Raw genomic sequence first — 26,036 nt, 5'->3', positions numbered from 1 at the left:
CTGACAATAGCTTCCTATAAGTTCAAAGATTCAAACAAGCTACATCTAGTAACAAATCCAGTTGTACAATGCAGTCTCGTAGGTAAGAAGAAACGTAATACGCTATTACAATTTACAGTGAAGTTAAACGTACTTTTCAAAAACTCTAGCGTACATCATGTGACACGGAACTACCAGAGGCAAAACCCCAAGGTAAATATATAAAACTACAATTTACATATTTAGCGAAACAAGGAACGGGGAATGCCTCGAAAACAAACAGGCAAGCCCATCTGAAAAGCTAAGGCATCATAAATAATTAAGTGGTGAATCTAGGTGAGGTTAGGGCAGACTCCTATATGAAAAAGCAAGCGAACATTACAGGAAATTTAAGCTGGAACGGAAATCAAGAGTGCTTACCCCAAAGTGGCCCATCCCGGTAGCGAGACGAGGTCAAAACTTCGGACAACCAGACAGACCGCTCACTGACCACAGACAGATCACGAAATGCTGCCTCGTTCTCAATAAAAAGGGAAACCCTGGCCTTGGAGTAGCCAATCAGAACGCAGAAGCCCGCCTATCGCCACCCAGATTCACCAATCACAACTCCTACTTCAGTTGCGAATTTTAAATAATTTTCTCAAATACGCACGATCGCGAATCTTCCCTTTCCAGAACAGTTAGAAAATACTTTCTAGAATACATAATCCAACAAAAGGCAAACACACCCTGTTCAAAAATTCATGTAACAACTTTCTGGATTCTTCCAGTAAATATAGAACTGAATCTATTTCCAAATACCATATGTTACCAAAATATTACACTGTACAGGTTAGGTCGTTACATGGAATACAAATAAAACATTATATCGCCACACTTCAGATCATACAGTAAGTACTATGGAAGGTTTACAAATAAAGTGTTCAATAAACACTTTCCACTTCCAATACATTCTACATCTGTGACATCTTCCTCCCCCCGAAAGTCGAGCCACGCTCGACCATTAACATAATTTTACTGGCGAGAAAGCGATCAATTTATAAAACATTCTCACATAGTATAGATAGAAAAGATACATGACTCTAACAATCGCGATTTCTTGAAGTTGACTTTCTAACAATAAACAAAACAAACTGTCACTACACCAGAGGTCCTTTTAGTAGCCTGGAGTTTACGGTTTACCAATAATTTTCAAAAATAATTAAGGTGTTCATAGATCCACCTATTCAATGAATATCACATAAAGGTCCACATGGATAGTCACACTACACTTCAAAACGGCTTCTGAACCTTTTACAATTGCTTTGACAATTTCTGCTCTGTCCACCAAAGGATGTACACTCTTTCCTTCTGCCAATTGTCAGTAATCCAGAACCTTCTCGCTTTCTGGTCTGACAGTGTTCAAGGCCTCCTTAGTCAAGTTATGGACTAAGTATTTTGTACCACTTTTCCACACCAGTCACAGCACAGCTAGGCCACAGGTTCTTGCTGATGATGTGGCTACCGACACGGCCGTTTGTCGTCAGCCTCCATTCAATTTCAGTCCAACCCAGGTAGTTGCAGTCCAGTGGTATCTTGCACCAGATAAGCAGATGAGTGAGACACCGTCCAGTCAGACTGCCTCCATTAGAACGTTTGTCACAGGATCGTGGTGCCGGATGGTAGCGCCCAAGGCACAGAGTGCACCTCCCAACTTGGCACTTTAGGTTGCCGTCAGAAGAAGCTGGTCACTGCAGCCACTGTAACCTAAATAAACCACAGCAGACAGGGGAACACTTGAGGCAAAATTATGCTGCAGGGCTGAAAGATCCTGCGTAGAGTCACCCAATGGGTGGCTTAATGAGTATGCAGTAGGGACTCCCCCTCGCACACCAGGGATATTAGGGCACTAGCCCCGGGGTAAGCACTATAATTCATTCATTTGACAAGTTTACGGTGGGGGTGAAAGGAAACTACAGGAGTTTACCCTAAACCTGAAAGTAAGGGGAATAAATTCCAAGCAGTGACCCTAAACTAAAACCTACTTAACTTATAATACTAAATCCATTACACAAGGAGATTCCTAAAGTATTTACCTACACAATTACTTACAACTAACTTACAACAAAACTTATTATTACCTTATAACTAAAACCTTATAGATACCTTACAATAAACTTATCATTATCTTATAACTAAACTCTTACAAATAGTTTACAACTAGATCTACATGGTCACCAACAATGGTATTTACCCCTCCCTACCTGACTTGACCTGGGAGAGATGGACTCTGCTGATCCTTTTCCTTTCAGGATGGCTCACCAATAATGTCACTGGGGTAAGGAACTTTAAGATGGTGCAGGGACATCGAAATCTGGGGGCCAACTTACTGACAACACGGTCCGCAGCATTACTGACGGGGTGCGTTTTAATAAACACCTGGGGCCTGTTCCACGAACGAACTTTGCAACTTTTCAACTTTGCACTTTTCACTTTTCAATTCTTGCAAAGTGCAAAGTCTTTCTGTTCCACCATGAACTAGGTTGTACTTTTCAATTTCTTCGCAAAGTGAAAAGTCTTTGCGAATGAGTGATCCGATCGAGTTTATTCCATGAGCAAACTTTATAGGCCTAATACTCCGATTTTAATGCTTTACTTTTCGCGGCGAACTTGGCGGTATAATTGTCGTACCATTAAAGTTTTTATCATGGGAAAGAAAGGTTATTACAAGAAGCTGGCTGTGCTGGAAGTTGTCAAGGAGAAACGTGACATACTTTTTTGACAACTTTAAACATAACCTCTCAAATGATCACACACATCAATGTCAACGAGAGTACCGTCAACACATCCACACACAGAAGGAAATTCACCCTTCATTAGAAATCCCGTCGCTATATTATGTGGATTATCAGGCCAACGTACTGTTAGGAAATATTACATTTACTATAACATCTCCGACTTTGGTAACAGTTCGCAAATAATTGATTTTGATGTCCCATGCATTGCTGCTACACCGTGCAGCTGGGCATCATTTACTAACCAATGTACTGTAAGCATATACGAATTTGTTTTTTTTTTTAGGAAAGGAATTGACTTCTTTTTGTTGCATGTTTCAATAAATGCCCGATCATTTCAATAATATAGTTAGCCTGTGTTGGGGTAATACGAAATCACTCGCGTTATTACGTCGAAGTGAGGTTATGAAAATTAATCATTTTTTTGTACGTTCTATTATTGGATTCTTCATCACTGTTCCTCACTTGATGCTAACAAAAGCTCACGTCGTAACGTGTTTATATCACTAAACCAAATTCTCCGCCGAGAAACTAATGTAGATACTTGTTAATTAACATATGAAAAGGGAATCATCTCTTTGCAAGATTTATGAAAACTTTTCACTTTATTTCTTTGCACTTTGCATTTCTGTACCAATGGTGGAACATAACAGGCTTGTAAAGTGAAAAGATTCCTAACTTTTCACTTTTCACTTTTCACTTTGCAAGCTAAATCTGAAAAGTGATGGTGGAACAAAATCTGAACTGAAAAGTGCAAAGTGCAAAGTGAAAAGTTGCAAAGTTCGTTCGTGGAATAGGCCCCTGGTCACCCACAGACAGATCGTGTGGTCTTCACCCGTGGTTGTAATTACGCCGGACCTTTGCATAATAAACCTCAGGAACAGCGTTAACGTGACAAGGCAGAATAGGGGAGCGATCACACAGCTCAAAGGTTCTCGCACAAAATTTAAAATGGAATCTGTTGAACTGCAGGTCCAAAATCATGCCTGTTTTAACAATAAAATTGGCACCCAATATGAATTGGCAGGATAAATCTTTTGCCACTAGTACTGGCATTTTCCAGGTGAAATCACAGACTCTAATCTTGACCACTAGTGATCCTACAATGTTCAGTGAATTGGAATTAGCAGTATGGCAGGTTAAGGACACGGGTTCTAATGTAGGTAGCTTGCAAACAGTTTTCATAGAATCGTACCAAGTCTCACTCATCAAGCTGACACTATTCCCGGAGTCTAGTAATGCACAGACAGGTTCATTATTTACCTCTATGCATAAATACGGTAGTTTACAAGAAGGTATGGCAGAAATCCTACAAGATTGCAAGAAATGAACACCATAGTCAGACTGGGAGCAATCATTAGCTTCAGAATTAAGTAAATCATCCAAGATCATGATTGACAAGACAAGAAGCCATGCTTTGGGGTTTACCATCAGAACTGGTGGTTAGTCATCTAACACTGCTATGGCCTGGGGGTCCAGAGCCAGAAGTGTTACGTGGTCACTGCCTAAAGAAGTGCCTAGTTGATCCACAGTTACAGCAAGAAGAATTGGTGGAAGAGCCTCTACCCATGGCAGTTTTTGCATTGCCTAATGCCCCAGCCTTGTGACAATCCTGCTTGAGATGAGCCGTGGAGCCACAACTGAAGCAAGAACGAGGATTACGCGAGTTGGAAGTAGGTGACGGGGTGGGTTTAGAATCCTGAGGAGAGGGCATGCTCATAGGAGGTGGGGCTAATGCGAGGCGTAACTGGTCGGCATATCGAATGCCTTCAGCAGACACTGTAACTGCTTCCAACTGGGCAAACGTTGCTGGTCGGGGTGAAAGAGCCAGATACGATCTATAGTTCGGGGCGAGATCTTCAATTATGTTGGCAACCATCTGGGCCTCTGAATAGTGGAGCCGGAAAATCTTAGCTTGGAGCTTAATATCTTGAACATATTCAGATAATGACTCGTTGAGATGTTGTACTCTGAAATAGTGTTTCTGCACTAACGCAGACAAGGCACGAGCAGGAATGAAATATTCAAGCACATGGGCATGAAATTGTTCTACAGACCATCTCTTGGAAATGGCCCTGACAATATGCTCAGAAAGAGCTCCAGAGACATGCGGGTATAGAATTTGAAATACGTTGTCGTTACTGAGATTATACACTATTCCCTGATCCTTGAACTCAGTTAGGAACCGAAGGAAAGAAATAACCTCATCAACGGAGTTAGCTGAAAATTTAGAGACTCCCTTAAACACAGTGGTCAACGGGTGAGGCAGATGAGAGAAAATCTGGGGAAAAACAGGGTGTATGGGGTGCTTGGGAAGGCTTAGAATAGTCCAGAGGGTTTACTGAGGCATCATACCTTTGATTCGGGTGCCCTTGTGAACAGGGTAGAGTACTGGTTAGGTTAGGACTAACGTTAGCCTGCAACGTTACGGGCGCAGACAACCTCATTTGTGAAAGGTTCTCACTAATCTGAGAGACCATCGGGGCATTAACTGGTTGTGTAGGGGTTACGCAACCTAAAATAGCACTTGATACCAGTGGCGCTAAGACAGGGTGATGGTTTTGCACCATTACGTCAGAACTGGGCTGATGAACAATAGAGGGCAAACACTGAACCACAACAGAATTACCAGTTACCACAGGAAAGTTTGTACGGGTACCGACATGCAAAGGAGATAGATCTTTTGAATGACTTACAGGTGTCCTAGTTCCAGACAGCGAAACAGAAGATCCCAGGGCAGCATTAGTCACCTCAGACTCCTGAATAACACCAGCACTAGGTGTCAGATTGCACACTTGAGCAGCAACAGATGCATCACCAGAGTTAACACTGTCTCCCATTTCAGATGGGATAGACACTTGAATTTCAGAAACTGTGTTATTCAACTTATTGCCTTCAAGCAAACCACTGATTATGTCGAAAATTCTCGAAAACTGTACTAGTAAGGCTTGACATTCCGGCAATTCGAGAGACAACAAATCCTTAATTCTGTCCAGGTAATGTAATAACTGCCCCTTAACCCGCACTAATTGGCCCTGCGAGGGCTTAGAAGCACCAAAGGACACAAGAATGGCGTTAAATTCAGCTAACTTATCTTTAACCACGACCAAAGACTCACACAACTCGTCCGTAGTTAACTCAGGTATGGTTATAGGTAAGTTAAGAGACTGTTTCAATAGGCTAGTGTCGTCTCTGACATTGCCTGTTGGATTAATTTTTCAGATACAGAGTTCATAAACGAGTTCTGCTTTTCTCAAATGGAAAGGATTAGGAACAGCGCGAGCCATCCTGACAGGTAGAAACAAGATTTCAAGCGATACACGAATCACAACTTTCACGGTGTTTTAGGTTAGGTATGATCACGGTTCACTTTTCTTCGTCCGCAACCTAGCACTTGCTTCTGCTACCAAAATGTAATCGTTACTAAAGCGGTTACACTAAACAAAACACTAAACACAGTAAAAGGAGGAAGGTAAGTGCAATTACACAGTACCAAAAACCACTACACACTCAGTGAAACATCAGCTGAAACTACGCGGGTCTCCGCCGATAATAACGCTATTTAAGGTTATAAATTTCATAGTTGGTTCCGTATTGAGTTGAGATTACACGCAATGTAAATGACAAATATTATTTCCACCTTCTCAATACATATCAATCATGCAATGTTTACAATAACATTACAATATTATAAGGTACTAGTTTCGGTCCTATACGGACCATCATCAGCATAGCCAGACAAATGTAAACGATATTTCTAAAACAGAGTGAATCGGTGAGATGAAAGATGAAATGACCTGAGATAATATACATAAAATGGTAATATGTGAACAGTTGAATGTGATAAAATTATATAAACAGTGACAATGAAATCTTTTAAAATTACAGTAGTAGTCAAATATCTCGAAACAGAATAAAACAGCTCAAGTTGACAAAGTTGCACATTTAAAATTGGTTAAGTCAGATTATAAACAAAGTCCAATTTCTATTAGGTTCTAGAAGATGTGAATCAACATTAGCGCAGAGGGAATTGTTGTTCAAAAAGTCCACAGCGAATGTTAAGTATTATCAGAGTTGTTGGGTATATCTTGAGGTGAATTGAAACTTGCTGTAGTGCAAAGGAGCAATCCCAATTCGATAGGAACCATAGTGAACCTGAGGAAGAGAGAGTTTGAGTTAACGCGAGAAAAAGTAAAATGAGGAACGAACTTTTTTCTCAATGTTAGTCAGAAACACCTAACGAGACAGCTCCTCATCTATCCCCTCCTATATTATTTTACTCATGATGAATGTTGTTTTCTGTTCAGTTAGTACTTAATTATTTTAGACTAAATTTCCCAGATGCTTATAAGAATGGTCATGATAGCTGCCAGTTTATTTTCTCAGCTTCTTAAACTACTGCTATTAACTGCTCATGAATGATTGCGATCATCCCTCTTATTTTCAGGCTTTCTCTCGTCTGATCTTGATCTTACGTGCCCTGCACGTCAACACCGAGCGAACTAAGGTGATACTGAAGCCAGATAAGACGACCATCACAGAGCCCCATCATATCTGGCCTACATTATCGGATGAGGAATGGATCAAAGTGGAAGTACAGCTGAAGGATCTGATCCTGGCTGACTATGGCAAGAAAAACAAGTATGTGCACTATATAATAATATGCTGATGGATTTGTTTTTTCTGCATATTCTGATAATAATGTCAGTAGTTGGATACTAGTAATTGTATCGATTTCACTCATTTTTTTTAGTTAATCCTAAAAATGATAATGGTAATATCTCAAATAGCTTGTGATTCTGTGGTGGTAGTCGTCTGTTGATTTTTACTTTCTTAACGTATCTTCCCTGTCTCTGTAGCGTAACGGTTAGCTCTATTAGCTCAAGAGGGCTGGGTTTGATTCCTAGTACTGCCAGAGATTTAAGAATGGCAGGAGGGCTGGTATGTGGTTAAAATGATACATGCAGTAACTTCCCTCCACTTTCTATAGTAGCTTCCTACTTCTTCTATCCTAGTAGTAAAGTCATCCCAGCACTTTTTCTTTTCTTCTTGAATTAGTAGTTTTACAGTCAACTTCTGTCCCGATATTCTTGTGCTTGTTTTTCAATTTCCGCAGGTGCAACCATATCGGATGGGTATCTGTTGAGAGACCAAACTAAGCAATGGTTCTTCGAAAGGGGGTAGCAGCCTTTCGGAAGTTGCAAGGGCTGCAGTCTAGATGATTGACTGATATGGCCTTCTAATAATACTCAACATGGCTTAGCTGTGTTGATACTGCTACACGGCTGAAAGCAATGGGAAACTACAGCCGTAACTAACTCCCGGGGACATGCAGCTCTCTCTGTATGAATGATGTACTGATGATGGCTTCCTCCCGGGTAAAATATTCCGGAGGTGAACTAGTCCCCCGTTCGGATCTCCGGGTGGGGACTACATGAGAGGGGGCGATCATCAGGAAGATGGATACTGACATTCTGCGAGTCGGAGCGTGGAATGTTAGAAGTTTGAATCGTTGTGGTAGGTTAGAGAATCTGAAAATGGAGATGGAGAGACTAAAGTTAGATGTAGTTGGTATAAGTGAAGTACGTTGGCAGGAAGAACAGGATTTTTGGTCAAGCGACTACCGAATTATCAACACAAAATTAAACAGGGGAAATGCAGAAGTTGGTTTAATAATGAATAAGAAAATAGGGCAGCGGGTAAGCTACTATGACCAGCATAGTGAAAGAATTATTGTTGTCAAGATAGACACCAAACCAATGCCCACCACGATAGTGCAGGTCTATATGCCTACTAGTTCAGCGGATGATGAGGAAATCGAAAGAATATATGAAGAGATGGAAGATTTAATACAATATGTAAAAGGTGACGAGAATCTAATTGTAATGCGAGACTGGAATGCAGTGGTAAGCCAAGGAAGAGAAGGAAATACAGTAGGAGAATTTGGATTGGGACAAAGGAACGAAAGAGGAACTTGGCTGGTTGAATTCTGCACTGATCATAATTTAGTCCTTGCCAACACTTGGTTCAAACACCACAAACGACGGCTGTATACATGGTCGAGACCTGGAGACACTGGAAAGTATCAAATAGACTTCATTATGATTAGGCAGAGATTCAGAAACCAGGTGTCGGACTGTAAAACCTTCCCAGGAGCAGACGTGGACTCTGACCACAACCTGCTGGTCATGAAATGTCATCTGAAGTTGAAGAAATTGAAGGAAGGAAAGAATGCAAAGAGATGGGATCTAGACAAGTTGAAAGAAAAGAGTGTGAGGGATTGTTTCAAGGAACATGTTGCACAAGGGCTAAATGAAAAGGCTGAAGGAAACACAATAGAGGAAGAGTGGATAGTCATGAAAAATGAAGTCAGTGGAGCTGCTGAAGAGATGTTAGGAAGGAAGAAAAGATCAACTAAGAATCAGTGGATAACTCAGGAGATACTAGACCTGATTGATGAACGACAAAAATACAAGAATGCTAGAAATGATGAGGGCAGAACAGAATACAGGCGATTAAAGAATCAAGTGGATAGAAAGTGCAAGGTAGCCAAGGAAGAATGGCTGAAGGAGAAGTGCAAGGATGTCGAAGGTTGTATGGTCCTGAGAAAGATAGATGCTGCATACAGGAAAATCAAGGAAACCTTTGCAGAAAGGAAATCTAGGTGTATAAATATTAAGAGCTCAGATGGAAAGCTACTTCTAGGGAAAGAAGAAAAAGCAGAAAGATGGCAAGAACATATCCAACAGTTGTATCAAGGTAAAGATGTAGATAATTTGGTTCTGGAACAAGAAGAGGCTGTTGATGCTGATGAAATGGGAGACCCAATTTTGAGGTCAGAGTTTGACAGAGCTCTGAGAGACCTAAATAAGAACAAGGCACCTGGAATTGATGATATTCCCTCTGAATTACTGACTGTCTTAGGAGAAAGCAGCATGGCAAGGTTATTCCATTTAGTATGTAAGATGTATGAGGCAGGAGAAGTCCCATCCGATTTTCGGCAGAATGTTGTTATACCTGTTCCCAAGAAAGCCGGTGCTGACAGGTGTGAAAACTACCGCACCATTAGTTTAGTATCTCATGCCTGCAAAATTTTAACACATATTATTTACAGAAGAATGGAAAACCAAGTTGAAGCTGGGTTGGGAGAAGATCAATTTGGCTTCAGAAGAAATGTAGGAACATGTGAAGCAATCCTTACTCTACGACTGATCTTAGAGGATGGAATCAAGAAGGACAAGCCCACGTACATGGCATTCGTAAATCTAGAAAAGGCATTCGATAATGTTGATTGGACCAAGCTATTTACGATTCTGAAGGTGATTGGGATCAGATACTGAGAACGAAGAATTATCTACAATCTGTATAAAAATCAGTCTGCAGTTATAAGAATCGAGGGCTTTGAAAAAGAAGCAGCAATCCAGAAAGGAGTGAGGCAAGGTTGCAGTTTGTCCCCCCTCCTTTTCAATGTTTACATAGAACAGGCAGTAAAGAAAATCAAAGAGGAATTCGGGAAAGGAATCACAATCCAAGGGGAGGAAATCAAAACCTTGAGATTTGCCGATGATATTATTATTTTATCTGAGACTCCAGAAGATCTCGAGAAGCTGCTGAATGGTATGGACGAAGTCTTGGCTAAGGAGTACAAGATAAAAATAAATAAGACCAAAACAAAAGTAATTGAGTGCAGTCGAACAAAGGCAGGTGATGCAGGAAATATTAGATTAGGAAATGAAATCTTAAAGGAAGTAGATGAATATTGTTACTTGGGGAGTAAAATAACTAACAATGGCAGAAGTAAGGAGGACATAAAATGCAGACTAGCACAAGCAAGGAAGAGCTTTGTTAAGAAAAGAAATTTGCTCACTTCAATCATTGATACAGGAATTAGAAAGATGTTTTTGAAGACTTTCGTGTGGAGTGTGGCATTGTATGGAAGTGAAACATGGACGATAACTAGCTCAGAAAGAAAGAGAATAGAAGCTTTTGAAATGTGGTGTTACAGAAGAATGCTGAAGGGGAGATGGATAGATCGAATCACGAATGAAGAGATACTGAATCGAATTGGTGAGAGGAGATCGATTTGGCTAAATTTGACAAGAAGAAGAGATAGAATGATAGGACACATCTTAAGATACCCAGAACTTGTGCAGTTGGTTTTTGAAGGAAGTGTAGGTGGTAAGAACGATAGGGGTAGACCAAGGTATGAATATGACAAGCAGATTAGAGCAGATGTAGGATGCAGTAGTTACGTAGAAATGAAAAGGTTAGCACAGGATAGGATGGAATGGAGAGCTGTATCAAACAAGTCTGTGGACTGATGACTCAAACAACAACAGCATTCTTATATCGCCCTTTTTATTTACGTTCTAATCTTCTTTTCAGCATTTCTTTCTTTTACTGCTGTCTTCACCCAGTCATTCGATCAAGGAGTTTCCTTTTCTTTCAGTGATGCACTTGTTTTCCAACAGTTTGTTGCTTTTTTTTTTTTCAATTGGCTGTACGTTGCACCGACACAGATAGGTCTTATGGAATGATGAGATAGGAAAGGGCTAAAAGTGGGAAGGAAGTGGTGTAAATTAAGGTACGGCCCTAGCATTTGCCTGGTGTGAAAATGGGAAACCACGGAAGACCCTCTTCAGAGCTGCCGACAATGGGGTTCAAATCCACTATCTCCCGAATGCATGCTCACAGTTGTGCGCCCCTAACCGCACAGCTAATTCGCTCGGTCTCAGTTTTCCTCAGCTTCCTTTACAAGAGTTTCTTAGAAGAAGGTCCATTCTTCTAATCCGCTAATCTTATTTTTGCCTTATTTTATTGTAATCCTTACTTGGTATTTCTTTATCTTCTCTGAGTCCTTCAAAAACTTGTTCTTGATCTTTGGCAATTTCTTGCACAGAGCTGTTGGGGACATAGACATCTTTATGATCAGCTAGTAATAGCCAATGGTTGCTGTCTAGATACTGACCACCTTGGTTATCAGTGATGATGTAGTCTATCACAGTCTTGAGCTTTCCATCCCAACTTTATCTTTTTTTTTTACCATGTGTTTTGTATACTTAAGTTGGAATAATGCACAGGCCAGAGTAAAGTGTAGCTTCCACTGAAGTCCCAGTCAACATCCATGGCTGTGACAGTATGGAATCTGCTGGGGTATGGGTAGTGCTGAGTACTGACATTCAGAGCACGACTTGTGCATCTGAGTTTGCTCATAGGGTCAGTCTTGCTGCATTAGTACTTTCTGACCCAGTGGGGAAAGCAATGGCAAACTACCTCACTCCTCATCTCCCTAGTATGCCTCATTTTGTTGCTACCATTGGTTTTTGCGGTTTCCTTATAACCGCATAATCTTTGGTGGTGCTATTTGAGGATCCAACCAGCCTCTGGGGTGATGACTTGACAGACAATGTAGAAATAATTATAAAATAGACTCTTATTTCAGACAGCTGTTTGAGAGTCCTAAAGCTTGCTTTATTGCTTTATCTGTTGACTAAAGACAGAACTGGGACTTTCAGACCTAAATACACTGTGATACACTGTTATAATCATCATCATTTTACAATTCCAGGTTCCCAGATACTCTTGGTGAGCCTCTTCCATTCTGTCTTATTGAGATACGTTCTGTTGTTAATGACGTCCTCCAGTGTCCTTCCCCGATCTGCAATGTCCATCTTTATGATGTCCATCCAGTGCATTCTTGGTGTTCCCACCGTCTGTTTTCCTACCACATGTCTCTGCAAATTAACATAAGCTGTCCATACACTGTTACAAGAATGGAAACATTAGTTTTGAAGACTTTACAGTATATTTCTGTGAAGTATACAGTATATTGACAAAGAGACAATAAGTAGTACTGTACCTGCTAGCCCTCCAGTATCGTTAACTGGTTGTGGTTAAAAGGTTTCCTGACTGATGGGTCCTAAGTCCATTTACCATGCATGTTATATAGAGCACCTCCCGGATGTGGACAAATTGTTCCGTTCCTTTGTCCACAAATGAATGTTTTCACTTTAATTCTTTCCCTGTACACCTTTCTTTTTCATGCTTCTTCAGGTACAGATACAAGTTCTTTACATGCTCTTCATTATTAATTAATGCATATCATTTCTACTTCCAGCGTGAACGTTGCATCCCTGACACAATCAGAAATTCGAGATATCATTCTGGGTATGGAGATCAGTGCACCATCAGCTCAACGCCAACAGATAGCCGAGATTGAGAAGCAAACCAAGGAACAGTCTCAGCTGACGGCTACAACTACAAGAACTGTCAACAAACATGGAGATGAGATCATCACTTCCACCACATCCAACTATGAGACCCAGACCTTCAGGTACGTTCAGTTTACGGAACAGTTATCAGGGCTGTCTCTGTCTTTTTCCTTCTGTTGGTTTTTATTTTCTATTATGGATTTGAAGGTTTTTTTGCTTATATTAGCCTATTATTTTGCGTAATGGATGCCAGTTGACACCCCAATTTTCCGCATAAAATTGTGGGGGGGAAATATTCCCAGATTGATTAATCGGCGCATTTTGTTTTCAACAAAAATTGTCGTAACTTTTGAAATTAGTGTATCTGTCTCTCACCCAGAGGTCCCTGTATCAATTCCTGACCAGGTCAGGAATTTTTTACCTGGATCTGAGGGCTGGTCCAGGGTCCAATCAGCCATTGTGATTATAATAATTGAGGAGCTATCTGATGGTGAGATGGTGACCCCAGTCTAAAAAGCCAAGTATAATGGCCGAGAGGATTCTTCTCGCTGACCATGGATCCTCGTAATCTGCAGGCCTTTGGGTTGAACAGTGGTTGCTTGGTAGGCGAAGGACTGCCAGGGCTGTAACGTTATATTGTGTGAGGGGTTAGTATTTGAAATAAAGTCTCCCTAATGAATCGCTGCATGAAATAAAACTGGTAAATCAAGTTTAATGGCTGCAGGCTGAGTTGTGCTGACCACGCAGTACGTTTTCCGTGAAGGAGAGCAATTTTTTCTGTAGCATGTGTGATAGTGTGCACTATGTTTAGAATATTTGTAGTATTTGTCAACGGTGGTGAGAAGTGGACGGAGTGGTCACGTTCATATTCAATTTCTTTTAAACAACAATGCTTGAGAACTGTAATCACAATTCATCCTTTTTTAATGCACACAAAATACACTTGGTTAGTAACCCCACAACCAACGGTACATCTGTAGTAGTCAGTTGTGTTGATGAAAAATTGCAGTTTATAGAAATAAGTCGAAATATTGAAGTTATGTATCAAGTTTTATCGTAATCATACCAATAATGTTGATAATGTTTTGTATTACCAGTAATTACTGCTGTGATTCGAATTGAATTTTAAATTATGATACATTCTAAGCTAGCTGTGTTTCATTATGTAAGTTAAACAGCTGATGTTGGCTATCAATCGTAGACCTGTTTGTTGCAAGACCATCAGTACATTGTTTCTAGTCACTACTGATTTCTGTAATGCAGTTTATGCGATCAGTTTTAGATTGTCGGTGTTTTAATACATCTCTCTCTTTTTTTTTTCTTTTGTTACAAATTTTTCCTTTCATAAAAAGCACAGCCACAGTTTTTCCTTGCATAAAAAGCACAGCCTAGAGTTTTGTTGCAAAAATTGGGGGGGGGGGGGGGGGTGAATACATTATTTGATTAAATCTGGTATCCAAATTACTTAAAAATGTTGGAAAGGTATGGTGGAATAGATATAGCAAACTTACATAATTCAATTCCATGTACTGTATGTACTGTTGGGAGATCAGAAGAATGCACATGCCCGGTGAGGCACAGGACGAAGGGGTTTTCACTAGCAGAGCCAGTGACGCAATGGTTACCATAGCAATTCCACTACTATCCAGGCAACTGTATATTATCTTCTACTGGCAGCTCTTCGCTCTTGTCAGTTGTAATCCAGCAAACTACAAAGTGTCAGTCAATGTTTTCGTGTAGCAGATACGAGCTGATAAGAGCCGATCTGTCAGGGCAGAACAGGAAGTTCCTGCTTGCAGACCACATTCCTCATTCTTGCATTCTTCTCATCTCTACACAGTATGTACTGAAATTGTTTATCAGCTACATCCATTCTATCCAGTTCCACTGTTATTTCGCTCAAACTATACTTCACCAAGTTACTTCACATTTACACTTGAGACATGTCATTCCTTGGAGTATAAATGAAGGAATAATAAACATTTACTTTTACAGCTCCAAGACTGAATGGCGAGTGCGAGCGATATCTGCCACAAACTTGCATCTGCGTACCAACCACATCTATGTGTCATCTGATGACATCAAGGAAACTGGGTACACTTATATCTTGCCCAAAAATGTCCTCAAGAAGTTTGTGACCATCTCAGATTTACGAGCACAGGTAAGCATCTCAACTCTGAAAGCCATTAGGATTCTTATAACAGTTACCGGTGTAAAGAAGTCAAAAACTGAAAGCTTGAATAATTTCCCAATTCAACATTAGAAGTTATCTCTCATTATCAGCGTACAGTAGAACCTTGTTAATTCAAAGTCATTGGGACGCAAAAATTGGACTTCGAATTACGTTATTTTGAATTAACCGCCGCTAACTCGAAGTTCAGAAATGCCAACCCCTGCTGCATCACAAAATATTCTAAGATCCTTTATAGCATGCAATCACCTTGATTCACAGTTAAACCTTTCAAATGCCATAGGGAAAGAACTCCTAAATGTATCCAACGAGGTGCATTTATTGAAATATTGCTCTTGTATAACGCCATACACTGTCAAACATAACCTCACACCCGAGAAAAATAAAACACGATTCAAAGACAAGGAGTATGGTAATCTACTGTATATGCACGACGCAATTTAAGCAAATAGGTTATAACCTACTTGATTTAAGTGCAGTATAAAGCACTTGCACAGGGGAGCCAACAGGGCTGTCCAAATTGGAAACACATTACACCAACAAAACAAACTTTAAAAACCCAGACATATATTGGAAACACATGGCACCAACAAAACAAACTTTAAAAAGCCAGACATATATTTAAAACAAATATCAAGAATAATAGATAACTTTGTACAGCACCTGAATAGTTCACAAATGTTTAATAATCCAGTAGGGCTTTTTTTGTCACACATTAGGCTTATTGCCTTTTAAAGAAAGAATGTATGAGAGGTTGCTTCATCCTTTTTTATTTATTTATAAACGCTAGCTACGAACTGCTCCAAATGGGCCATAGCCTTAATTGTAGCGTCAGCATCACTTTCACTTATCACTGAATCCAACATGGCAAGAGCGGCAAGTACATCAGTCTTTGACGGACTAGTTGCCGCCTGCGCCGTATCTTCATGTTCAACATCAGCTGTAGCTGCATCTCCCTCCGGCGCCACGTGATCACAGCTGATCATCATGGCGGGATCCCGCTCTTCTGAAGTAGTCTCTGCATGATCTATCGTGATGTATTCAGAGAAAGTCATAGACATCGGACTTTTGCCGTAACTTCTCCCATTCATCTTCATTTGTCATCTTCTTCTTCTCCTTCTTCTACTTCATTTAACGAACCAAAACCACACTTGACGAAGCAGTTCTTGATTGTTGATAAAGGAACAGAGTCCCAGGCAACTGTCACACTCCGCATTGCATCAATTACATTCCACTTGTGTGTTTCTCCCACCAGAATATTTCTAGCAACTTCCCGGAGAAAGTAACGCACCAGTCGCGTTCTGTAGACACGTTTCACAGATGAAATTATGCCTTGGTCTAGGGGCTGCAAGTAGCTCGAAGTGTTGGCTGGCAGAAAAAGAAGACACACATGTTTTAAAATTAAATTATGTTTGTGTGCAGCGCACTGATCTAACAACAGAAGTATTTTCCTGTCCAGGCATGCCATTTTGCGCTCAAGGCATACCAGCCACTCCTCAAAAATTTTGCCTGTCGTCCAGGAATTTTTAGACGACTTATATTTGCACGGAAAGTGCCTGATGCCCTTAAAACATCGTGGCTTCTCGAACTTGCCTATGACGAGGGGAGGAAGTCTCTCGCTTCCGTCCGCATTGCAACACGGACTGTGACCCTATTCTTGTAAGATTTCCCGCCATGGCACTTCTATCCCTTAAAACCATAAGTCTGTTTTGGCTCGGCATTAAAAAACAATGCAGTCTCATCGGCATTGAAGATATTGTTCAGTGCATACGAATTGATTATGTGAGCCACGCTTTCTCGCCAACTGTCTGCATCACTAGTGTTCACTGATTCGGCTTTTCCGCACACTGCCTGCCACACGATATTGTGCCGCTCTTTAAAACTCTGAATCCACCCATTCGAACACTGAAACTCAAGACCCATCTTCAGCACCAGTTCCTTCGCCTTCCCATTAATAATCTCGCCATCTACAGGGATATCGTTTGCCCGAACATGCCGAAACCACTCGATCAATTGTACTTCCAAATCAGAGTGTTTAGCTCCTCGAATGCGCATTCGTTTTGCTGTATTTACACCCTGCATTTCCTGAGCTTCTATACTATCACGAATTTTTTTTAACGTTGAAAGTGTGGACACGAATTCCAAAGTCTTTAGCTATTTTAGTTTTTGTTTTTTGTCCTTTGTTGACCTCCCTTATAATTTTCACTTTCTCGCTGAGTGTCTTTGAAGAATACTGACGCTTAGCCATCGCAACACAAAAAAAAAGGAACACACATGCCCTAAACTAAAATATCGTAATAATAAACTAAAACACAGTATTAATAAAATATAACAACTTCAAAGTTTATAACTGCACACAGAAGAATACAAAAGAACTATGATTTCACTAGAACTTGGCAACTCTGAAGCATGCTGTAGACACACCAAACTCGGTGAAAGTGCGGAAAGATACATGTTCCGGACACCAAACTCAAAGTGAAAGTGCAGAAAGATACACGCTCCGGAAGACGCGTTCTATCGTGACGCGGAGAATTTTTTATTCAAATTACGCCGTAAAGTATTATTTTTAACAAATTGAAGGACCCTTTTGAATTAAAAGTCTGAATTTCAATACTGGGACCGACGTTGTTCTTCGAATTACGAATTATCCGTATTTCGAATTAAACAATTTAAATAACGTACAAAACCATACCTCATGTTTCGGGGAATGAGAGATTCTTCGAATTACGCAGCATTTTGAATTAACCTATTTTAAATTATCGAGGTTCTACTGTATTTATATGTTCTCTTTTTTTAAAATTTGAAACCTATGTAGTGAGTACGGCATATAGCGAGAACTCCGTTGTAACGACAGATGTTTCCTGTTCCTTGAACATTCCTATTTAAACTATGTATTATCCTTTTGTTATAGCCAGAATCCTATCACTTACACATCCATTATTACGAGCGATTAAGTATGGGTTATTTTTTCCATTACGGTATAGATATTTATGCTCTCCAGCAATTATATTGAATCTGAACGATTATCTTCGGTATAGTTTGTGCGCTAAGTGCACTAGCGAGCTCTCTCATCAACCTTTCGAACTCAAAGGGGATGTCTGAGTCGATTAATAATACTCATCTACTGGTGTTCTCAAACACAATTTGAAAATGAAGGAGAAATGTTTCCATAATGAAAGCGTAAATAATGTGGCCGGTAGTAGTAGTTAACTCTTTAGAAATAGAGGCTGAAATAAAAGATCGCTTAATTTAATGTTATGTATCGTGCTGAAATTAAGTAAGAATGTGAAGAAGGTTAGTTTATTCAGTAAGGCCTCTTTCGGACATTTCTGTAGGGGACGTGGAAAGATAATGTGTTAAGAGGGAAAACGTACTATCGAATACACGAATTAGAACTATCCAGCAGGGATATGTAAACACTTGATATGTATTTTCAGAGATGCCTGTAATACTTTGTGTATGTCCAGGTACAGTGAAAGATCTACCGCTTCTGAAAATGAGATTATTAAAAGGTGTGGAAAAACTGAGAGAACAAATACGAAAATATTTTCCACTGGGGCTTATTAAATACCGGTAACAACAGTGTATTAAATGGTGTGTAAAACACCAGGCAACAAATCTAAAAACATTTGCGCTGGGGTCCATAAAAGAATCAGCACATTATTTGCAGATCACTCTCTTTCTAACTTTACAAAAGAAAATATTTATAAAATCCTCCTATCAATACAATTCAAGTCATCTGTTAGATGAAGCAAAGTCTATACATGTTTCAGCCTAATCTCAAGGCCATCTTCAGTAGTAAAACAATGATTACATAATATACAAACAAATTAAAAAACGTAATGATGTGAGGTGACAGTGATCATGATTAGTGAGTTAAAAACACATTGAGGTGCAAAGTCCTCTCGTCTAATAGATCTTGCTGACTGTTAAATAAAACACTATGCTGAGGAGTGTAGTGAGACCGTCAATACTACGAATAAAACGTGTAACATTTGTAACAAAAGGTTGTCGTCTCGAATGGAGATGACCTTGTCGGTCTCAAGTCACATTGACAATGTGACTATTAGATCTATTAGACAAGAGGACTTTGCACCTCAATGTGTTTTTAACTCGCTAATCATGATCACTGTCACTTCACATCATTACGTTTTTTAATTTGTTTGTATATTATGTAATCATTGTTTTACTACTGAAGATGGCCTTGAGATTAGGCTGAAACATGTATAGACTTTGCTTCATCTAACAGATGACTTGAATTGTATTGATAGGAGGATTTTATAAATATTTTCTTTTGTAAAGTGATAACCGTCAATACGGAATGAGATTCATAACTTGCAACTCTCTTTCTAAAACAAATGTCAGCCGAAGCCTTATATTTCGGACCAGTGGGTTGTTAAACATTGTTTTCTGATCACACTCTTCAATCATGAATTATTTGAATGTTAAACTCGGCTATGTGCGAGAGGATTACTTTGACCATCATCTCGAATGCGACAACACTTCGATCAATTGGATCAACTCGATTCTAAACTCAGAAGGTGCGTGTTTCAACATACGCGCCACTGTTGAAAGGTGCAGATGCCTGCCCACTTCCTGGATGAATTTTGTCTTCATTAGTAAATGATATCACGGCTTTTTCAGTATCCATAACCGGTCTACACAATAATATGACCACGCTAGTCAACTTCACACGATTATGTTCCTAAACCGTATGTAGGCTATCACGGGACAAATATTCGGTACCCTTCACTGTATAACTCGACACAATAAATTTCTAACTTCTGAATGGAACACGATGTACAAGTTCAAACAGGGTTATTCAGTAATATCAATGAAAACTGGAGAGCAAAACTGAACTTTCGTGAAGGTGTAATTTACCCTGTAAAGTTCAGGACTTCAAGGTCATTTCTAGTTTTCGTGCAACTTTCTCCAACCAGCCTCCATAGGCGAAGGCTCTAATCTGTGTTGGAAATCACGTCCCTTTCACAAGGGATGACGAACATTTTCAGGGCTAGGAAAAATGTGATCGTACAAAGCGTTAATAGTGAAAAGTTGTGACGCTACAAGTGATGTACTGTTATATAGTTTTAATACGATGTGAATCGGTACTTTGAATTTACGGCGTGCTAAGCGAGAAATCATCTTTATGAGGAAATCCCTAATGAGATTTCACTGTATTTTCTCTCGTGTGGTTAATATGGAAAGGCTATTCCAATGTAAATTTATAGTGAAAAAGTTATTACTTTACTGGCGCTTGAAATATGTTTTCATTATGCATATAAGGTTAAGTTAGGTTAGATGCTCAATTTGAATAAGTAAACCGAAACGTTTGTCACAGAACCAACTGGAGTGCTACTAGTCCAATTTTTCAGAAAGAAATTGAACATTGTAACATTTAAAGTTAAAAACTTCATGATCGTTCTGTATTGAATAGAGAAATAAGAAGATGTACAATATTAGGATGATCCACCTTTCAATACTCCCTTGTAAGTTGAAATAAAAAGAAGTCACAACTTGTTTATTGGGACCGGTTTCGACACATTTCAAGTGTCATCATCAGCCAAATAGTAAAATAGGGCAAGATATAAAGATCTTAAAACAACTAATACATTGAACACAGGCAAAAAATTAACATTGATTCATATCATTGTGTTTTGGACATTAACTGAATTGCTACGATATGAATCAATGTTAATTTTTTGCCTGTGTTCAATGTATTAGTTGTTTTAAGATCTTTATATCTTGCCCTATTTTACTATTTGGCTGATGATGACACTTGTAATGTGTCAAAACCGGTCCCAATAAGCAAATTGTGACTTCTTTTTTAGTTCAACTTACAACAGAGTATTGAAAGGTGGATCCTTCTAATATTGTACATCTTCATTGTAACATTGTCGACTTACCTTCGCCGCATACGTCATTTTCCAATGTTTGACATCCGCACACTGCCACAGCTACGAAACTACTGTCTGCGGATTACGAGTGTCAAACTTGGATGACGTCATCGAGCCATCGACTACACTCCTCATGGACGTTTTCGACATTTCTAGTGCCATGTGTCATGATTTCCCCTGTACCTCCCTTCTCCTACTTGACCTATATAAGCAGCACTCGTTGCCTGCTACATCGTGGCATCTTCAGCTGTTAGAGACAGGGCAACATCTTTGTGTTACACCGATATAAATTTTCACACCTGTATGGAACTTATTCTTGGACCGTGAGGTATTCTGAACTTCGCATGACTATGTTCTCGAGTGGTTGTACTTGATTATGTATCCATAAGGGAGCAGCTGGATGTTTAATTCCTTCGTTTGGGATGCTGTTTTAAGTTATGTGACTATGAACTTTCTGTGTGTCAGTACTCTCGAAACTTTCTGGCGCTTTAAATTGGTTTACATTCTTCTATTGTGTAATAGTCTTGCCTTGAAACTTGTTTACATTTATCCTGTTGGGCTAAATGCACCAGTGTTACATCCAGTGTTTTTTGGAACTTGATATTGAAATAGCACACTACTTTGTTGTTGTTGCTGTTTGCTTTAAGTCGCACCGACACAGATAGGTCTTATGGTGATGAAGCACACTACTTTGTAGTCAGGACAATTCTTATAGTATGTCTGGATGTTGCAATTTTAATATGCTGATCTTTAATTCGTTCTTCGAATGTCGTCAAGAGAGCTCGCTAGTGGACATGGCAAGGAAGCGATACCAAAGATAATCAATCGCATGCATAAATATCTGTAACGGAAAAAGTCGCACGCGGTTAATCGCTCATAATAATGGATGTGTCAATGATAGGGCTCTCACTGTAACTGAAGATGATAATGCACCGTGTAATATAGGAATTTTGAAGGGACAGACAAAAACTGTTGTTATATGCCATGCACGTTATAGTGGACTTCTACTATATTATGTTTATGCTGTACTGCTTTTCAACTAAAACTATATGTACTAATGTTCTTTTCAGATTGCTGGCTATTTGTACGGCATCAGTCCTCCAGATAATCCACAGGTGAAGGAAATCCGTTGTATTGTGATGGCACCACAGTGGGGTACTCATCAGACGGTCCACTTACCTAACCAGTTACCTCAGCATCAGTACCTGAAGGAGATGGAGCCTCTGGGATGGATCCACACTCAACCTAATGAATTGCCGCAGCTGTCACCACAAGACATCACGACACATGCCAAGGTGATGAGCGACAATGCCAGCTGGGACGGTGAGAGGACCATCATCATCACCTGCAGTTTTACGCCTGGCTCCTGCTCTCTAACGGCGTATAAACTCACCCCCAGGTGAGATGCACTATTAGTAATCTAGAAATTTGTTACTCGGTCTCTAAGCAAGAAAAATATAAAAAATTCAAAGATTAGGCTGAAATGCTCATTTCTGAGGTTATGTATTACAACAAATGAAGCAGTTAAATTTTGTATTTGCCATATCCACTTTATGTATCAAATTTTGATTTTATATCCTTAATGATTACAATGTTAACTTTTTTGAAAAATCCTTGTGAGAATCTGTCATACTAGTACTTGAATAAATGCTCAATCCTCAAACTTACATACTGTAATCTCCGGCACATCTTGGTTACCTGAGCATTTCAAATTATTTTGTAATTGTAGAGAGAGAGACCTTACAAATATTTATCAACTGATTATAATATATATTTTTTTGTCATGTTGAACCTAACTTTTCTCTGTTTAGTGGTTATGAATGGGGTCGGCAGAACACAGACAAGGGTAACAACCCCAAAGGCTACCTGCCCAGCCACTACGAGAAGGTTCAGATGTTGCTGTCGGACAGGTTCCTGGGATTTTTCATGGTTCCCACTCAAGGATCGTGGAATTACAATTTCATGGGTAGGTTGTCCGTCTACTGTACCGAACTGTACAGAGATTCCTTTGTAACCTTACAGAAGAAGACTTCTGAATTTTGTCACTTAACCCATTTTAGGCCAAGGTTAGGAAGAATTATAAAATACATATTTTTTTCTTACTGTCCATTCACTTAAGCATAATTTATTGCAAATACAAAGGAATTTCAAAAATAATTGGGAGAGTGCAGTATTTACAGCATAGTTCATTTTCGACCCCAGCATTCAGTTTGACGTTTACCGAGATAACTATGCTTTAAATATCACTTCCATAGCACTGAGACAAACTTTTTTGATAATGCGTCTCCACTCAAAAAGGATAATAAAAGTGACACATGTTAGCCTTTTATCCTAACTGGAATTAATTTCAAAACTCTGTCTTCCAGTAATCTCAAAATAGATGTTATACGCCTTCCCTAAGCCTGCATGCTTGAGACAATTATTTGGAAATAACTGTGGAATGTCCCTTTTGTATTACTGAGTGATCATTAATGTGGAAAAATGGCGTTGTACGAGAGAAATAAAATCCAAGTATTATGGGTCGTATATGACCCATTGGCCTAAAATGGGTTAATTCTTTCGGTAGATCATCATCAATGTTCCACTCCAGTTGCCCGGGTGTGGTTAACAAGCCTCCTCCACTCCTTTCTGTCCTTCCAAATCTAATCCATCCACCTTCTTCTCGGTCTTCCAACTGGTCTCTTTCCTTTAACTGCTCTTTCCAATTCCCTTCTTGCTACCTATTCCTTTTCCATTCTTTTTACATGTCCAAACCATCTGTCTTGCTTTCTGTATTTTCTGTTGTAACGGTTCTAAATTTAGCTCTTCTCTGATTTTAATATTTTGAATTCTATCTCTTCTTGTCTTTTTAACCAATTTCTTAAAAATTTAATTTCTACTGCTTGGATCCTACTATCTTGTATCTTATTACTTACCAGCGTTTCTAGTCCTATGTTACAATTGGTATGAAATACTGTTTATATAACGTTAATTTCGTTCTCTTGGGTACTTTGTCATCCCTTAAAAGCTCTCTGACTTGATGATGAAATAATGTAAGTTTACTTAGTCTGTTATTAATTTTAGGGTTGATTTCATTACTTCTATTAATAATGCTACCCAGATATGTAAAGTGTTCTACATTCTCTAACCGTTCTCCGCCTATGTTCACTTGGTTTCTCTTTTTCACAGTGCATGAGTACGGTTTTCTTTTTACTAATTACCATTCCAAACTCCTTCAGATTTTCATTTCAGTTGTCCAGTCTCCTTTGTACTTCCTTTTCTCCCTTTCCCCATATCACCACATCATCTCCAAATACCAAAGCATTCACTTCATCACTACTGATCCTCTGTTTTACACATTTTATGATTCATCCATCAATATAATAAACAACCATGCTGACAGTGCACTTCCTTGCTTGAGACTTTTTTTTGTATAAAATGTTTGTCACCATTCCCCACTTGTACACTGCTTTTAACTCTCATGATACAACATTTTTATCTTGTTAATTCATGATTTTCGTACATTCCTTTTCAGTATGCATTCCTATACATTTTTTCTCTTAACTGTATCATAAGCTTTTTCCAAATCCAAAAATACAAAGATGATTTCCTTGTTCCTTTCCAGATGTTTTTCCATTATCGTTCGCACTGTAAATATCAAGTCTATTGTTGATCTATTCGGTCTAAAGCCATATTGTTCTTCCTCTAACTTTGTTTCTATTATATCCCTCAGTCTTTTGTCTATGACTTTATCCATTATTTTTAGCCCGTGTGATAATAGGGTTATACAGTAGAACCTCGATTATATGTTTCCGGAAACTACGCTTTCCCGTATTATTAGTTCAAATTATGTGGTCCGGCGAGCATCCTAAATAAATCGAGTAAAAATCCCGTATTATCCGTTCTTCGAAGAAACTATTTCCCAGATCATCCATAAATTTCAGTCCCATCAACACTAAATCCTCGATCGCGCGTTTTGTTTTTTTCAAGAAACTGCATACCTCATAAAAGGACGGCTATGGCATACTTACGGATCTTGGTGTTAACGTCCCATCATTGCGGTAATTTGAGGAAGTACTGTACCATGCTGGAAAAGCGATCGGCGGTGAACTTGCACAAGGGACTATCTTAGCATCGCATTTGGGTAGTATTGTTTGGAGAATCCTCGTAAATCATAAAGCGGAGTGTTCACAACAATTGGAAGGAGACAGCGCATTTCGACAGCTCTACTTGAGGACGGAACGAGTTTCGTCAAATGTTCGTACTTGCAAAATGTCTACATTATTGTCCAGGGTTACATGTTTACTTTGTTATTTTTGCGAATGTATCGCCGAACAGGTTTTCGGCACTTCCCTCAGGGCACTGTATAGTCGCTGGGCTTTCAGGCAGGAATCGAAACAGCTCCTTCTTAAGTACCTAACACAAATTTAGTATTATAATATTATCGTCCTAATATAAGACTGGGAATTTCACGTTTTTGTGTTAAGATATAAAATTGCAGTCATTTTATTTGCACACGTTACACTTAAAATCTTTGTATCATTTCGCACTCGTACCGACTTGTACAGCAGCGTCACTTTCCATCTGAGCTTGAGGTCGCAAATAACCGTAGTTTTGGAAGTGTTAATGATATTTTTCTCTTTCTAGTTTGATTGTGATTAGTGATGGACAGAATTGAATATAATGCATTCGAGAACTTGAGGATCAATGCTTACACTCGAAACCATATTCTCAAGTTCAACATAACCTTTAAAAGTCGATGTAGGCCTAATTTACGCGGTACACAAGATTTCCATAAACTGACTACGAACAGTATACCAGTGACCAAATTACAATCGAAGATAAGAAAAGGGATTTTACCATATTGTTGGGCGCTGTTGTATCTAATGTGCTTTATTTTATTAGATTAGAGAATAAAAAACTACTTGTGGTCGATTGTTGTTTGGCTTGGCGTTACGGGTATTAGATGTTTTGAAGAGTTTGGCTGATCAAAGTTGCTGAACTT

At 39.3% G+C, this 26,036-nt stretch overlaps 1 protein-coding gene across 2 annotated transcripts in view; it reads left to right on the top strand.

Annotated features, from left to right (window-relative positions):
• Prp8 (pre-mRNA processing factor 8) overlaps nucleotides 1–26,036 on the top strand; it is a 222,019-nt gene that overhangs the window by 188,886 nt on the left and 7,097 nt on the right. For both annotated transcript variants that reach the window (XM_067154586.2, XM_067154585.2), the window contains exons 34-38: nucleotides 7,201–7,394; nucleotides 12,871–13,086; nucleotides 14,960–15,125; nucleotides 22,123–22,451; nucleotides 22,864–23,018. In XM_067154586.2, coding sequence (XP_067010687.1) covers nucleotides 7,201–7,394; nucleotides 12,871–13,086; nucleotides 14,960–15,125; nucleotides 22,123–22,451; nucleotides 22,864–23,018 — 1,060 coding nt within the window. The remainder of the gene's footprint in view (nucleotides 1–7,200; nucleotides 7,395–12,870; nucleotides 13,087–14,959; nucleotides 15,126–22,122; nucleotides 22,452–22,863; nucleotides 23,019–26,036) is intronic.

The sequence above is a fragment of the Anabrus simplex genome, chromosome 10 (genome assembly GCF_040414725.1).
Source record: "Anabrus simplex isolate iqAnaSimp1 chromosome 10, ASM4041472v1, whole genome shotgun sequence".
NCBI lineage: Eukaryota > Metazoa > Arthropoda > Insecta > Orthoptera > Tettigoniidae > Anabrus > Anabrus simplex.
Note: the sequence above shows the minus strand (reverse complement) of the source record. Positions and strands in the feature narration are given on the sequence as shown.